The sequence below is a fragment of the Hyla sarda genome, chromosome 1, assembly GCF_029499605.1.
Source record: "Hyla sarda isolate aHylSar1 chromosome 1, aHylSar1.hap1, whole genome shotgun sequence".
Taxonomy (NCBI): domain Eukaryota; kingdom Metazoa; phylum Chordata; class Amphibia; order Anura; family Hylidae; genus Hyla; species Hyla sarda.
Genome location: NC_079189.1, coordinates 328748039 through 328763348, shown reverse-complemented (window position 1 = coordinate 328763348; position 15310 = coordinate 328748039). Strand labels below are relative to the sequence as shown.

The 15310-nt window shown below is 42.3% G+C and overlaps 1 protein-coding gene across 1 annotated transcript in view; it reads left to right on the top strand.

Annotated features, from left to right (window-relative positions):
- Positions 1 to 15310, top strand: part of LOC130273151 (prostaglandin reductase 1-like) — a 64008-nt gene that overhangs the window by 31729 nt on the left and 16969 nt on the right. The window contains exons 5-6 of the mRNA XM_056519487.1: positions 3108 to 3275; positions 5402 to 5519. Coding sequence (XP_056375462.1) covers positions 3108 to 3275; positions 5402 to 5519 — 286 coding nt within the window. The remainder of the gene's footprint in view (positions 1 to 3107; positions 3276 to 5401; positions 5520 to 15310) is intronic.

The following is a 15310-nucleotide window of genomic DNA, read 5'->3' as shown; positions in this document are numbered from 1 at the left end:
TATATAATGTGAGGGGGGATTTATTATATAGTGTGGGGGGGATTTATTATATAATGTTGGGGGGGATTTATTATATAATGTGAGGGGGGATTTATTATATAATGTGAGGGGGGATTTATTATATAATGTGAGGGGGGATTTATTATATAATGTGAGAAGGGAGGAAATTATGCATGTAAGGGGAGGATAATAATGATTATTATAATCCTCCCCTCACATATATGTAACATCTACCCCTCACATGTATAATCTGATAATCCCTCCTCACATTGATTATCCCTTCACATATAATCTGAGTATGATATTATATATATATATATGTGAGGGGATAATGTTATGTGAGGGGAGGATTATAATAATCATTATTATCCTCCCCTCACATGCATAATCTGATAATCCCCTCCCCAGTACGTATCCTGTACTGATCCTGAGTTATATCCTGTATTATACTCCAGAGCTGTACTCACTATTCTGCTGGTGAGGTTACTGTGTACATACATTACATTACTTATCCTGTACTGATCCCGAGTGTGTGTGGGATGGGGGTGGGGGACCGGGGGGACCAAAAAAAATTGCTTGCCCAGGGTCCAATCAAAATTAAAGACGGCCCTGTCCATTATACATACACTGAACAGCAATCATACATCCATTATACATACACTGTACAGCAATCATACATCCATTATACATACACTGTACAGCAATCATACATCCATTATACATACACTGTACAGCAATCATACATCCATTATACATACACTGTACAGCAATCATACATCCATTATACATACACTGTACAGCAATCATATATTCATTATACATACACTGTACAGCAAGCATACATTCAGTATACATACACTGTACAGCAATCATATCGCCATTATACATACACTGTACAGCAATCATACATCCATTATACATACACTGTACAGCAATCATACCTCCATTATACATACACTGTACAGCAAGCATACCACCATTATACATACACTGTACAGCAATCATACATCCATTATACATACACTGTACAGCAAGCATACCACCATTATACATACACTGTACAGCAAGCATACCACCATTATACATACACTGTACAGCAATCATACCTCCATTATACATACACTGTACAGCAATCATACATCCATTATACATACACTGTACAGCAATCATACCTCCATTATACATACACTGTACAGCAATCATACCTCCATTATACATACACTGTACAGCAAGCATACATCCATTATACATACACTGTACAGCAATCATACATCCATTATACATACACTGTACAGCAATCATACCACCATTATACATACACTGTACAGCAAGCATACATCCATTATACATACACTGTACAGCAAGCATACCACCATTATACATACACTGTACAGCAATCATACCTCCATTATACATACACTGTACAGCAATCATACCTCCATTATACATACACTGTACAGCAATCATACCTCCATTATACATACACTGTACAGCAATCATACCTCCATTATACATACACTGTACAGCAAGCATACATTCATTATACATACACTGTACAGCAATCATACCTCCATTATACATACACTGTACAGCAATCATACATTCATTATATATACACTGTACAGCAATCATACATTCAGTATACATACACTGTACAGCAATCATACCTCCATTATACATACACTGTACAGCAAGCATACCACCATTATATATACACTGTCTGTGACTGTACAGCAATCATACATCCAATCCATTATTAATGGATTGGATGTATGATTGCTGTACAGTCACAGTGTATGTATAATGGAGGTATGATTGCTGTACAGTGTATGTATAATGGAGCCTCCAATCCAAAAAAGCCTCCAATCCAAAAAAAAGTTTTAATAAAGTTTTTCATTTTGTTTGTATTGATATTTATGAGTGTAGGTATGTTTATGTATGTGTGCATGCAAGCAAGAGTGTGTGTGTATATATATCACACACATGCGTGCGCTGCGTGAGTTTGTGCTTTAGGGTGCACACGCTAATGCAATAGGCTGCGCACGCCTATGATTTTATTATCATCCACCAACTAGCTTTAATAAGCATCTTGTTGGAAGAGGATGTACTGTTAGATGTCAAAGTAAGAAAGGAAGGTACTCATGCAGCTGAACCTGTCTATCTGACTGTTACTGCCCTTCTTACTTAGGGGCCACTCCATCTTAATCCCTCAGTGACCAAGAAATTTTCCATACCAGCTGACATCTACCACATAGAGAGCGAGCTCTGCTGGTTAACCGACTCTATATGTTGGGACCCCCTCTCCCCCCCCCCCCCCATGTGATGTAAAAACATGTATGGGCGGCCACTAAGGGGTTAAAATGAATGTGTCATCGGGAAATGAAAGGTGACAGGAGTACAGTGTAATCAGTACATAGATAAGACAGAATCTTCACAATAGCTTCAGCTCAAAGTTCAGCCTCCCTCTTCCTGTGGATAGACCTCTAAGCAGGTCGTTGTGCATGTCCAGACACCTATTCCATTCACGTCAATGGGTCAGCTCCTGTCCATTGTGCCTACGTCCATAGTGCTTTCCGTAATGCACATCTCTAAATGTTGTTAAAACAGTGCATGCAAAATGGCTGCCCCCATACCAATGTGTAAAAAATGAAATTATTATAAATTACAGTCAGATTAGAAAAAAGAACACATTTCAGTATCTGTGTCTAGTAAAATAAAAATCTAGGTAATAAAAACTTATAGTGCAAAAACCTGGACAGTCATCATCACTTGTTGTCACACAATTTTCCATCTATTTTACGGTAAAAAAAAAAAAATCAATGTTTGAAAAAATGGCTTTAAAAAAAGACCAAAAAGCCATTAGGTCGATTTTTTTCAGTAGTTTTTCCTTTTGGTCTGTTTTTTGAGCCACATGACAGTCATTTGATGGTTCAAAAAATGGCCCAAAATACTGAGACTAAAATGTTAAAATGAGTCCTATTATCCTACAGTAAATTGTGTTATATAACATTTGTTTTGAAAACTTTTACTGACCATTGTTAGGGTGTTATGCATGTGTGGAGGGATGTGCATCAGATATTTCATATGGGTCTTTTTTTCTCATCTAGGATATTAGAAAGCAAAAATTCAGCATTCCTAGTAGGTGATTATTATGTTTCGAACTCAGGCTGGACAACACACTTTATATCTAATGGCACAGGATTAAAAGCCCTGCCTTCTGAATGGCCTGAATCTCTGCCCAGATCTCTGGCACTTGGAGTAGTGGGCATGCCTGGGTAAGCCTTTTTATCTAAATTAGGCCTTGTTTACACTGTGCAGTTTGGGTGGAATTTTTATGTGGTTTTTTTTCAGGCCGGGCAAAGTCTGCATCATATCTGAGGAATAGAAAACTATTTAAAGTTTCTTAATCGAATTAGCAGAGTATCTCCCATTGCCCAGTCATCCTACCTAAACCTTGTGGGAGAGGAGCAACATATAAAGACACTCTTGCCCTTATATACTGTACTCATATACTGACCTTGTATCTTGATCTCATATGCCATTCTTATATTTCACCTCCTATCCCAACCTTATATTCCAACCTTAGATAGAGAAAAGTACTGCTGGCACTGCCCTCCAATCAGCAAAATGCCATCTTAGTAATACCTGGACTCTTCATACTTCTATCTTTTTCTTCACTGCCATTGTGGTGCTCTATCGCAAATAATTATACAGTGGGGATCAAAAGTTTGGGCACCCCAGGTAAAAAAATGTATTAATGTGCATAAAGAAGCCAAGGAAAGATGGAAAAATCTCCAAAAGGCATCAAATTACAGATTAGACATTCTTATAATATGTCAACAAAAGTTAGATTTTATTTCCATTATTTACACTTTCAAAATAACAGAAAACAGGTTTCTGCAAAAGTTTGGGCACCCTGCAGAGTTAATATTTTGTACTGCCCCCTTTGGCAAGCATCACAGCTTGTAAACGCTTTTTGTAGCCAGCCAAGAGTCTTTCAATTCTTGTTTGAGGTATCTTTGCTAATTCTTCCTTACAAAAGTCTTCCAGTTCTTTGAGATTTCTGGGCTGTCTGTCACGCACTGCTCTTTTAAGGTCTATCCATAGATTTTCAATTATTGTGGAGATTGTGAAGGCCATGGCAAAACCTTCAGTTTACGCCTCTTGATGTAATCCCCCGTGGTTTAGGATAATTTTCCATTTGTAGAAGCCATCCTCTCTTTAACTTCAGCTTTTTCACAGATAGCATCAAGTTAGCATCCAAAATTTGCTGAAATTTTTTTGAATCCATTTTTCCTTCTACTCGTGAGATGTTCCCTGTACCACTGGCTGCAATACAACCCTAAAGCATGATTGATCCACCCCCATTGGACAGATGTTTTTTTAAATTACATTCTGTTCCCCTTCTTCTCCAAACGTACCTTTGCTCATTCCGGTCAAAAAGTTACTAAAAGGGGCGTGGCCTGCAAGCTGGACCAACACACTCACACGAGATGCAGAGCGAAGCTTGTGGAGTATGATAATGGAAGTCCCATAGACTTGCATTGGACTTTAGACAAAAAACCCTGACCCTGGCAAATGGGGAATGGGTTAGGGTTAATTTATAAGTAATTTATAAGTAAGTTTATAAGTTTATTTATAAATAAGATGTGTACCAAATCTAATTAGAATATCTCAAGCCATTTGGAAGTGGTGCTTGAACATATGCATCCATCCATACATACATATATACATACATTGAGATCACTTCTAAAATGCAAATGAGCACAACAAGCTTTTTACAGACATTGAGCCAGCAAGGAATGGAGAATAGTCTTCAGAGAATTTTATTCTAGGATATCTATAAATTTGTAGAACTTCTGCCATAAGTTATAGGTCAGGCATTTTAATTGGTGGGGATCCAGATGTTGAGATCTCCTTGGCTTTCCTAGTGGCTTTTCTGAGTGTTGCAGGGTTTGAATTCATAGAATGTTTTTGAGACTTTCTAAGACTGTACACAGAAGGCTCTTCTCTTCTATAGATGCAGTAGTGATGCAGCTCTCTAATGAGTGGTATCCAAATTTTGGCTTTCCAGCTGTTGTAAAACTACTTCCACAACGTGATTGTAAGGACATGCTCAGAGTTTCAAAACAGCTGGACAACCACATGTCTGGGCATGCTTGAAGTTGTAGCTTTGCAACATCTGGAGGGCCACAGTTTGGAGACCACTGGTCTAATGGATAACATCCCACAGTGTTCAACCAAATAATATTTTCCAGCCTGGTTTTTAACAAAATTAGGTAAAAAATGCCTCAATCCCACTAAATGATGTGTTTTCAATGTCTCAACCAGATGTGGTACATAGCATGGAGTGATTTCTATCAACATGATTCTGTTTTTTTTTTTTTTTTCTTTTCATCAGTGTAACTGCATATTTTGGACTTTTGGAAATCTGCAATCCAAAGGAAGGAGAGGTCGTTCTTGTCAATTGTGCTGCTGGAGCAGTCGGGTCAGTTGTGGGACAGATTGCCAAGATCAAAGTAAGTAAAGAAGAATGTCAGCTTAAGTAGGTGATCATCTAGATCCACTCACCTACTACCTCCCCACCCATTACATCACGACACGGACACATACGTTGTGGTAGGAAAGGCCACAGTGGACCAAAGTTTATTCAAGTTTTACCACATAAATATGTAAATATTCACATCAAACTTGTCAAACTCAAGGGGTAACAACACTAACACCTTCATAATAATTGTAACAGTGCAAATATGCTTAACCCCTGAGATGCTAAATTGACCAGGAGGAGGACCTAAAAGCAACCCATTCCTATCCGTCTCCTACTGTGCCCTTAGTCGCCTCACCCACTGAACCAAGGGCCCCACCTTTGAAGAGTATACTGGTCCCATCCCAGCTCCACCAGCCCTGCCACTGTTCTCCAAAAATGTTCTCCAAAAGTCCCCCCTCCCATTCCTGCCGCTACAACAACTGTTCCCAAAACCCAACCACCACATGAACCCCAAACAAAAAAGGGTCGGGCGGGACAACTCCTCTTCCACGCGCTCCACTGGCTCCTCCTTTTCCGGCCTGTCCTTTTTTATCCATTCCTAGCTCCTACCCTTTCCAGCTTCCCGCTCTCACACCATTGACCCTTTCCTAACCCTGCTCCTCATACAACCCCTGTCATGCACCTCCTCCCCTCCCATTCTGTCCGGTCCGTGGGCTTTCTTTACACTTTTAGTGAATATTTCCAGATACAGTGAAAAGTTCCAGATGCCTCTGTGGAGGAAAAAAGTTTATTCGTAACTGCCTTATTTTCACTGTATGACTGTATTGTCTATACTAGATACACTTCTTTCACAATACAAGAATGAAAGATAACTTACTATCATTATATTGTTGTAACAAAGGTTGTAATTCTCTACAAAACTGCATTTTTGTAACAACTGGATGTCACATTGCATGACCTGTAGTGGCCAAATGCTGCCACAAGACATGACTTCTCTAAAGCTATGTTCAGACCTCCACCCAAATTAACTGTCCATTGACTTTTAACGGAATTCCGGTGTCCCATTCACTCAGCAGAATTTCCACGGCAGCAATTTCTGTCCTTAACTTTGCAGAATTCTGCAGCGGAATCCCAGTGAAGTCAATGGGGCTTTGAATTTCGGCAGCGTGCTGTGTTTTGAGAACTCAGAATTCTGTAGAAATTCCCCCGCAATTCAGCCGGAATTCCATAATTCTGTTCAGCCAGCTTTGCTGAACGGAAATTGTGCAGAATTGCAAATATTCCGCCATCTGAACATAGCCTTAAGATGAAAGCCACCATGCAGGGGCGGACACAGACAGCAGAGGGCCCTGTGCAAAGAATGTGCCTGCCCCCCCCCCCCCAGCACCGGAGTGCCTCCACTTACCCCGCGCGTGTTGTGTCGCCACTTGCCTTGTCCACCACAGGTGGATGGAACAGCTCCTGAGGTGGGCTCCAGGTGGCCCCTGTCTGGCTCCGGGTGGCCCCTGTCCCTCTCAGTGTGCGGACCAGGCCCCGTGAGTATTCCCCCGGGTCAGCCTGACCCGTATCAAGGGAGGCAGAGGGCAGTGCTCCCCTTTACAATCGCACCCCTGGACTTAGCACAACACCCCTTGGCACCCCCTGGTTCCTTGGCTCCTAAGTAATAGAAGTGACTTACAGGCAGGGCCAGACTGGGACCAAAAATAGGCTCAGGCATTTTAAAATAAACAGCCCATTTTTATGGTGGGGGTCTGACTCATGGGACCCCCACCAATCACCTTGGTTCAAGTGGCTCCTCAGATGTTGGAAAGCTGCAACTCCCATCATGTCTGAAGTGACTACAGCTGATAGGACAGTCAGGAGACTACACAATGATATCAGTGACTACAGCTCTGATGGGACAGTTAGGAAAATACACAATGATATCACTGACCTGAGTGACGTCTTCTCTGTTGTCTTTACTTTTCTTCTTCATCTGGTCCAGACACCAGGATTTCTTCCATCTTCTCTGCAGAGTCTGACACCTGGACATCATTGGTTCCTTAATTTGTCAGTAGATCCTCATTATCTGTATGATGACAATAATCGTTATAACCTTGCCAAATACTGTACCCCCTGAATATAATACTGCCAACCACTGTACCCCCTGAATACTGCCAACCACTGTACCCCTGAATATAATACTGCCAACCACTGTACCCCTGAATATAATACTGCCAAATACTGTACCCCTGAATATAATACTGCCAACCACTGTACTCCATTAATATAATACTGCCAACCACTGTACTCCATGAATATAATACTGCCAAATACTGTACCAACCACTGAATCATCCCATACACCCCACGCACTCCATCCTCAGTCTCTTCATCACCCCATACACCCCACGCACCCCATCCTCAGTCTCCTCATCATCCCACGCACCCCATCCTCAGTCTCCTCATCACCCCATGCACTCCATCCTCAGTCTCCTCATCACCCCATACACCTCACGCACCCCATCCTCAGTCTCCTCATCACCCCATGCACTCCATCCTCAGTCTCCTCATCACCCCCATACACCCCACGCACCCCCTCCTCAGTCTCCTCATCACCCCATGCACTCCATCCTCAGTCTTCTCATCACCCGCATACACCTCACGCACCCCATCCTCAGTCTCCTCATCACCCCATGCACTCCATCCTTAGTCTCCTCATCACCCCATACACCCCATGCACTCCATCCTCAGTCTCCTCATCACCCCATACACCCCACGCACCCCATCCTCAGTCTCCTCATCACCCCATGCACTCCATCCTCAGTCTCCTCATCACCCCATACACCCCATGCACTCCATCCTCAGTCTCATTACCCCATGCACTCCATCCTCAGTCTCCTCATCACCCCATACACACCACGCACCCCATCCTCAGTCTCCTCATCACCCCCATACACCCCACGCACTCCATCCTCAGTCTCCTCATCACCCCATACACCCCATGCACTCCATCCTCAGTCTCCTCATCACCCCATGCACTCCATCCTCAGTCTCCTCATCACCCCCATACACCCCATGCACTCCATCCTCAGTCTCCTCATCACCCCATACACCCCATGCACTCCATCATCAGTCTCCTCATCACCCCATGCACTCCATTCTCAGTCTCCTCATCACCCCCATACACCCCATGCACTCCATCCTCAGTCTCCTCATCACCCCTATACACCCCACGCACTCCATCCTCAGTCTCCTCATCACCCCATATACCTTAAGCACCTCATCATTATTACACAGCTGATACCCCCCCCCCCGGTCCTTCTCATCAGGGCTGCCATCAGAAATTTTGGGGCCCCTTACACAGGTCAAGGCCCCCTTCAACCCCTCCCCGCCCCCAGGTAATTTTTAGATTGCATATACTTACCAATGCTGTGCCATAGCACAGAATTGATCAGTGTTATTGGCGCTACCTTACTACAGGCTGTTGAAGCTTTCTGCACTAATGGAGCACAGATCAGACGAGCCGGAGGCAGATAGGTACCCTCCGCTGAGTTGATCGGGACACCACAATTTTGCTGTGGTCCTGATCAGCTCCTTTGGGCTATCTGGCAACCTATTTTCATACTTTTAGATGCTGCAATGAACTTTGATTGTGGCATCTAATGTGGTTAATGCTGGACATCACCCTGATTGGAGAACTCTGGCATTAGCCACATGTCCCAGCTCTAACCAGCCGGTTAAGAAGCATAGAACTGGAGGGGGGCAGGACGTACATTTACCCTGCAACCTTAAGAAAATACACATATACAGCCCCATATGCGTACACAGCCTCTATATACTCATACACAGCGCCAATACACACATATAGTCATGGCCGTAAATGTTGGCACCCCTGAAATTTTTCTATAAAATTCTCACAGAAAAGGATTGCAGTAACACATGTTTTGCTATACACATGTTTATTCCCTTTGTGTGTATTGGAACTAACCCCAAAAAAGGGAGGAAAAAGCAAATTGGACATAATGTCACACCAAACTCCAAATATGGTCTGGACAAAATTATTGGCACCCTTTCAAAATTGTGAATAAATAAGATTGTTTCAAGCATGTGATGTTCCTTTAAACTCACCTGGGGCAAGTAACAGGTGTGGGCAATATCAAAATCACACCTGAAAGCAGATAAAAAGGAGAGAAGTTCACTTAGTCTTGGCATTGTGTGTCTGTGTGTGCCACACTAAGCATGGACAACAGAAAGAGGAGAAGAGAACTGTCTGAGGACTTGAGAACCAAAATTGTGGAAAAATATCAACAATCTCAAGGTCACAAGTCTATCTCCAGTGATCTAGATTTTCCTTTGTCCACAGTGCGCAACATTATCAAGAAGTTTACAACCCATGGCACTGTAGATAATCTCCCTGGGCATGGATGGAAGAGAAAAATTAATTAAAGATGTAAACGCAGGATAGTCCGGATGGTGGATAAGCAGCCCCAAACAAGTTCCAAAGATATTTAAGCTGTCCTGCAGGCTCAGGGAGCATCAGAGTCAGCGCGAACTATCAGTCAACATTTAAATGAAATGAAACGCTATGGAGGGGACCCAGGAGGACCCCACTGCTGACACTGAGACATAAAAAAGCAAGACTACATTTTGCCAATATGAACTTGATTAACCAAAATCCTTCTGGGAAAACGTCTTGTGGACAGATGAGACCAAGATAGAGCATTTTGTCCACCAGTGACATATGGTGGAGGTCAATGATGTTTTGAGTTGTTTTGCTGCCTCTGGCACTGGGGGCCTTGAATGTGTACAAGACATCATGAAATCTGAGGATTACCAACGGATTTTGGGTCGCACTGTACAGCCCAGTATCAGAAAGCTGGGTTTTCGTCCGAGATCTTGGGTCTTCCAGCAGGACAATGACCCCAAACATAGCCAACATAGTCAAAAAGCCCCCAGAAATGGATGGCAACAAAGCGCTGGAGAGTTCTGAAGTGCCAGCAATGAGTCCAGATCTAAATCCCATTGAACACCTGTGGAGAGATTCTTAAATTACTGTTGGGAAAAGGCGCCTTCCAATAAGAGACCTGGAGCAGTTTGCAAAGGAAGAGGGGTGCAAAACTCCGGCTGAGAGGTGTAAGAAGCTTATTGATGGTTATAGGAAGAGTGGTCCAACATCCCGGCTGAGAGGTGTAAGAAGCTTATTGATGGTTATAGGAAGAGTGGTCCAACATTCTGGCTGAGAGGTGTAAGAAGCTTATTGATGGTTATAGAAAGAGTGGTCCAACATCCTGGCTGAGAGGTGTAAGAAGCTTATTGATGCTTATAGGAAGACACTGATTTCAGTTATTTTTTCCAAAGGATGTGCAACCAAATATTAAGTTAAAGGGGCCAATAATTTTGTCCAGACCATTTTTGGAGTTTGGTGTGACATTATGTCCAATTTGCTTTTTTTCCTCCCTTTTTTGGCTTAGTTCTAATACACACAAAGGGAATAAACATGTGTATAGCAAAACATGTTACTGCAATCCTTTTCTGTGAGAAATACTTCTTTTTCTTGAAAAATTTCAGGGGTGCAACATTTACCATTATGACTGTATATGGCACTGAATACATAATCTGAGACTTTAAAATCTCACTTTTAATACTTCTTCTAAAAACCATATATCAAAAAAGAAAGTGAATAGAACTGTATTTATACATATCTGCATCTATTTCCGGCCACCATCTTAGTAGCCATATTAATACTAGCCGCCTGTTCACACCGACCATATATGCACACTTGCCTGAGTGGACATTCAATTTTCAACATCAATGTGTTAGTCTTATATACAATCATGTGTTCCATGTCCATCGCAGGAATCCTTGTCAGTTATTTTATGTATTTGCATGTATTCAGAATTAGTAGTGTTAGTTTTGTAGTCACACTCATTATTAGTATATTATTGAGAGTTTTAGCACACTCCAAAACATCAATGTATAAATCCTCTCTCTGGCAGACCACATTCTCAGTCTCTTACTGCATACTATCAAATGAATGGCATTTAATCCATTCAGTGCATACAACATAACTGTTCTTAGGACATCTTCATATCTGCAGGTACTATTAGTTACACAATTCCCACATTCTAAGATTAGTCACATGAAGTAAACAAACAATCCTCCACATTAGTGTGAAACAAAAGCTGTTATCCTGATTTTGCTTCCTAATTGGCTTTTCCTTTTTCTTTTAGACTCTATACGTTTCCGGCTGTCCTGTCATCAGGAATTGATGTGACAGTATTTACAGTCATAAATATGTGGCTTAGCGTGTATATGACAGGACGATTATGGCGGCCATAACACATACACACACACACTACCCCTATATACACACACACATGGCCATCATACACAGCTTCTATATGCACATACACTGCCTCTATATACACACATGCATCATAAATATATACACTGCCTCTATACACACACTGCCTTCATACACACACATACACAGCTGCTATATGCACACACTGCCCCTTTATACACACATTGCCATCATACACATACACAGCTTCTATATGCACATACACTGCCTCTATATACACACATGCATCATAAATATATACACTGCTTCTATATACACACACTGCCTTCATACACACACATACAGCTTCTATATGCACATACACTGCCACTGTATACACACACACATCCATCATAAATATATACACTGCCTCTATATACACACACTGCCTTCATACACACACATACACAGCTGCTATATGCACACACTGCCCCTTTATACACACATTGCCATCATACACATACACAGCTTCTATATGCACATACACTGCCTCTATATACACACATGCATCATAAATATATACACTGCCTCTATATACACACACTGCCTTCATACACACACATACACAGCTGCTATATGCACACACTACCCCTTTATACACACATTGCCATCATACACATACACAGCTTCTAAATGCATATACACTGCCACTATATAGACACACACTGCCATCATACACACATATACAGCCACTATATACACATACACTGCCACTATATAGACACACACTGCCATCATACACACATATACAGCCACTATATACACATACACTGCCACTATATAGACACACACTGCCATCATACACACATATACAGCCACTATATACACATACACTGCCACTATATAGACACACACTGCCATCATACACACATATATAGCCACTATACACAAACACTGACACTATATACACACACACTGCCATCATACACACATATATAGACACTATATACACATACACTGCCATCATGCACACATATACAGCCACTATATACACACACAATGCCATCATACACACATATACAGCTACTATATACACATACACTGCAACTATATAGACACACACTGCCATCATACACACATATACAGCCACTATATACACATGCACTGCCATCATAAAGACATATACAGCCACTATATACACACACTGCCATCATACACACATATACAGCTATTTTTACACATACACTGCCACTATATAGACACACACTGCCATCATACACACATATACAGCCACTATATACACATACACTGCCATCATACAGACATATACAGCCACTATATACACACACTGCCATCATACACACATATACAGCTACTATATACACATACACTGCCACTATATAGACACACACTGCCATCATTCACACATATACAGCCACTATATACACATACACTGCCATCATACACACATATACAGCCACTATATACACATACACTGCCATCATACACACATATACAGCTACTATATACACATACACTGCCATCATACACACATATGCAGCCACTATATACACACACACTGGCACTATATAGACACACACTGCCATCATACACACATATACAGCCACTATATACACATACACTGCCACTATATAGACACACACTGCCATCATACACACATATACAGCCACTATATACACATACACTGACACTATATAGACACACACTGCCATCATACACACATGGCCATAAATAAATACACTGCCTCTATATACACACACTGCCCCTGTATACACACAAGGCAATCCTACACATACACAGCTTCTATATACACATACACAGCTGCTATATACACACACTGCCCCTTTATACACACACAGCCATCATACACACACACTCTGCCCCCATACACACATGCACTGCCCCCATACACACACACACACATACACACACACAGCCATCATACACTGCCCCCATACAAGTAAGTACCTGTGTGCAGTGTAGCCTGCTGCTCCGCTCCTCTATTACAGGAACTGGGCAGGAAGAGGAGGGACACGTGAGCTGACGTCACTGGCCAGCTGCTACTAGCAGGCCCTGCTGGTAACTGAGAGCCGCGCACAGGCATGTCTCATACCAACTGCAGCCCCTGACATTTTCAAGTGACAGAGTGCTGCCCTCCGGACGGCGCTCCCTCTCGCTCCAGCCCCCGCTGGCCAGTCTGGGCAACAGACAGGGCAGGGCTGGAACATAAGAAAAAAGAATGTGATGTAGTCAGTCAGTGTACAGTAAGGCGCTCCCCCCCCCCCCCCCCCCCCAGCCGTCAGTGAGTGACAATCACTCACTGACGCGCAAGAAAGAGTGTTGGGGCCAGTCGGGCCTCCCTGAGGGTCCGGGCCCCTTACTGGGGTACCGGTTGTACCCCCCTGATGACGGCCCTGCCTGTCCGTCTCGCCCGGCCGGTTTAAAGCTAAATTACTGCTGTCAGCGGCAGGTCCGGGACCTGTTGCTGCAGCATTTAGTATGAAGTACTGGCAGGGGGCCCTGCAGGGGCCCAGACTGTGAGGCCCAGGCTGTGACCTGGGCCACTAGGTGGGCCCCCTAACACGCTGGGCCCCTGTGCAGCCGAACCGGCTGAACAAGTGATATGTCCGCCCCTGCCACCATGCCTGGCAACAACAAGTTGCTGTGGTGCCTTACAAATATTTTATAAACTTATAAATTATTGTTCTTCATGGGGCAGCTTTATGGGAATTTCCAGTTCAATGCTATATTAATGTTCTGAAAACGCCGTTGTCATTTCGAAGTGTTAGGGTCTGTTCGCACGGCAGAATTCTGCATGAAAATTCTGCAGAAATATAAGGGAAAAACTTTTTTTTATATATATCAACTGGCTCCAGAGAGCTAAACAGATTTGTAAATTACTCTAAGTGCTCTCTGATGACACCTGTCTCGGGAACTGTCCAGAGTAGAAGCAAATCCCCATAGCAAACCTCTTCTACTGTTGCCAGGCAGAAACAACTCAACTTCAGCAGCTGATAATTATTGGAAGGGTTAAGATTTTTTAATATAAGTAATATACAAATCTGTTTAACTTTCTGGAGCCAGTTGATATAAAAAAAAATAATAATAATAAAGTTATTTCCTGGAATAACCCTTTAACTGCCCATTCACTTCAATGGAAATCCAGCAGCAGAAATCTTGCAGCAGAAATTCTGCTGTGTGAATGGGATGGCGGAATTCCTTTCAAGTGTATTGGCTATAAATTCATGCATAATTTTCATGCGGAAATCCATGTAGAAATTCTTGCGTGTAAACATAGTCTTACTGTCATTTAAAAAAAAAAAACTAAAATGTATCAAAGGCATGTCAAAAGTGACCCTTACCTATTTCTAGAGATATCAGGAAGAAGCGCATGGCTGTATGTTTTGCTCCTTGACTCATAGTTTGATCCAATTCATTGTAGGAGATAAGTTCCTTATAGGGTCAAAGTTTTAGACATGTCTGCATGACATGTCAAAAGTTTTTATTAACCCCTTCCCTCTTTGGCGATTTTTCATT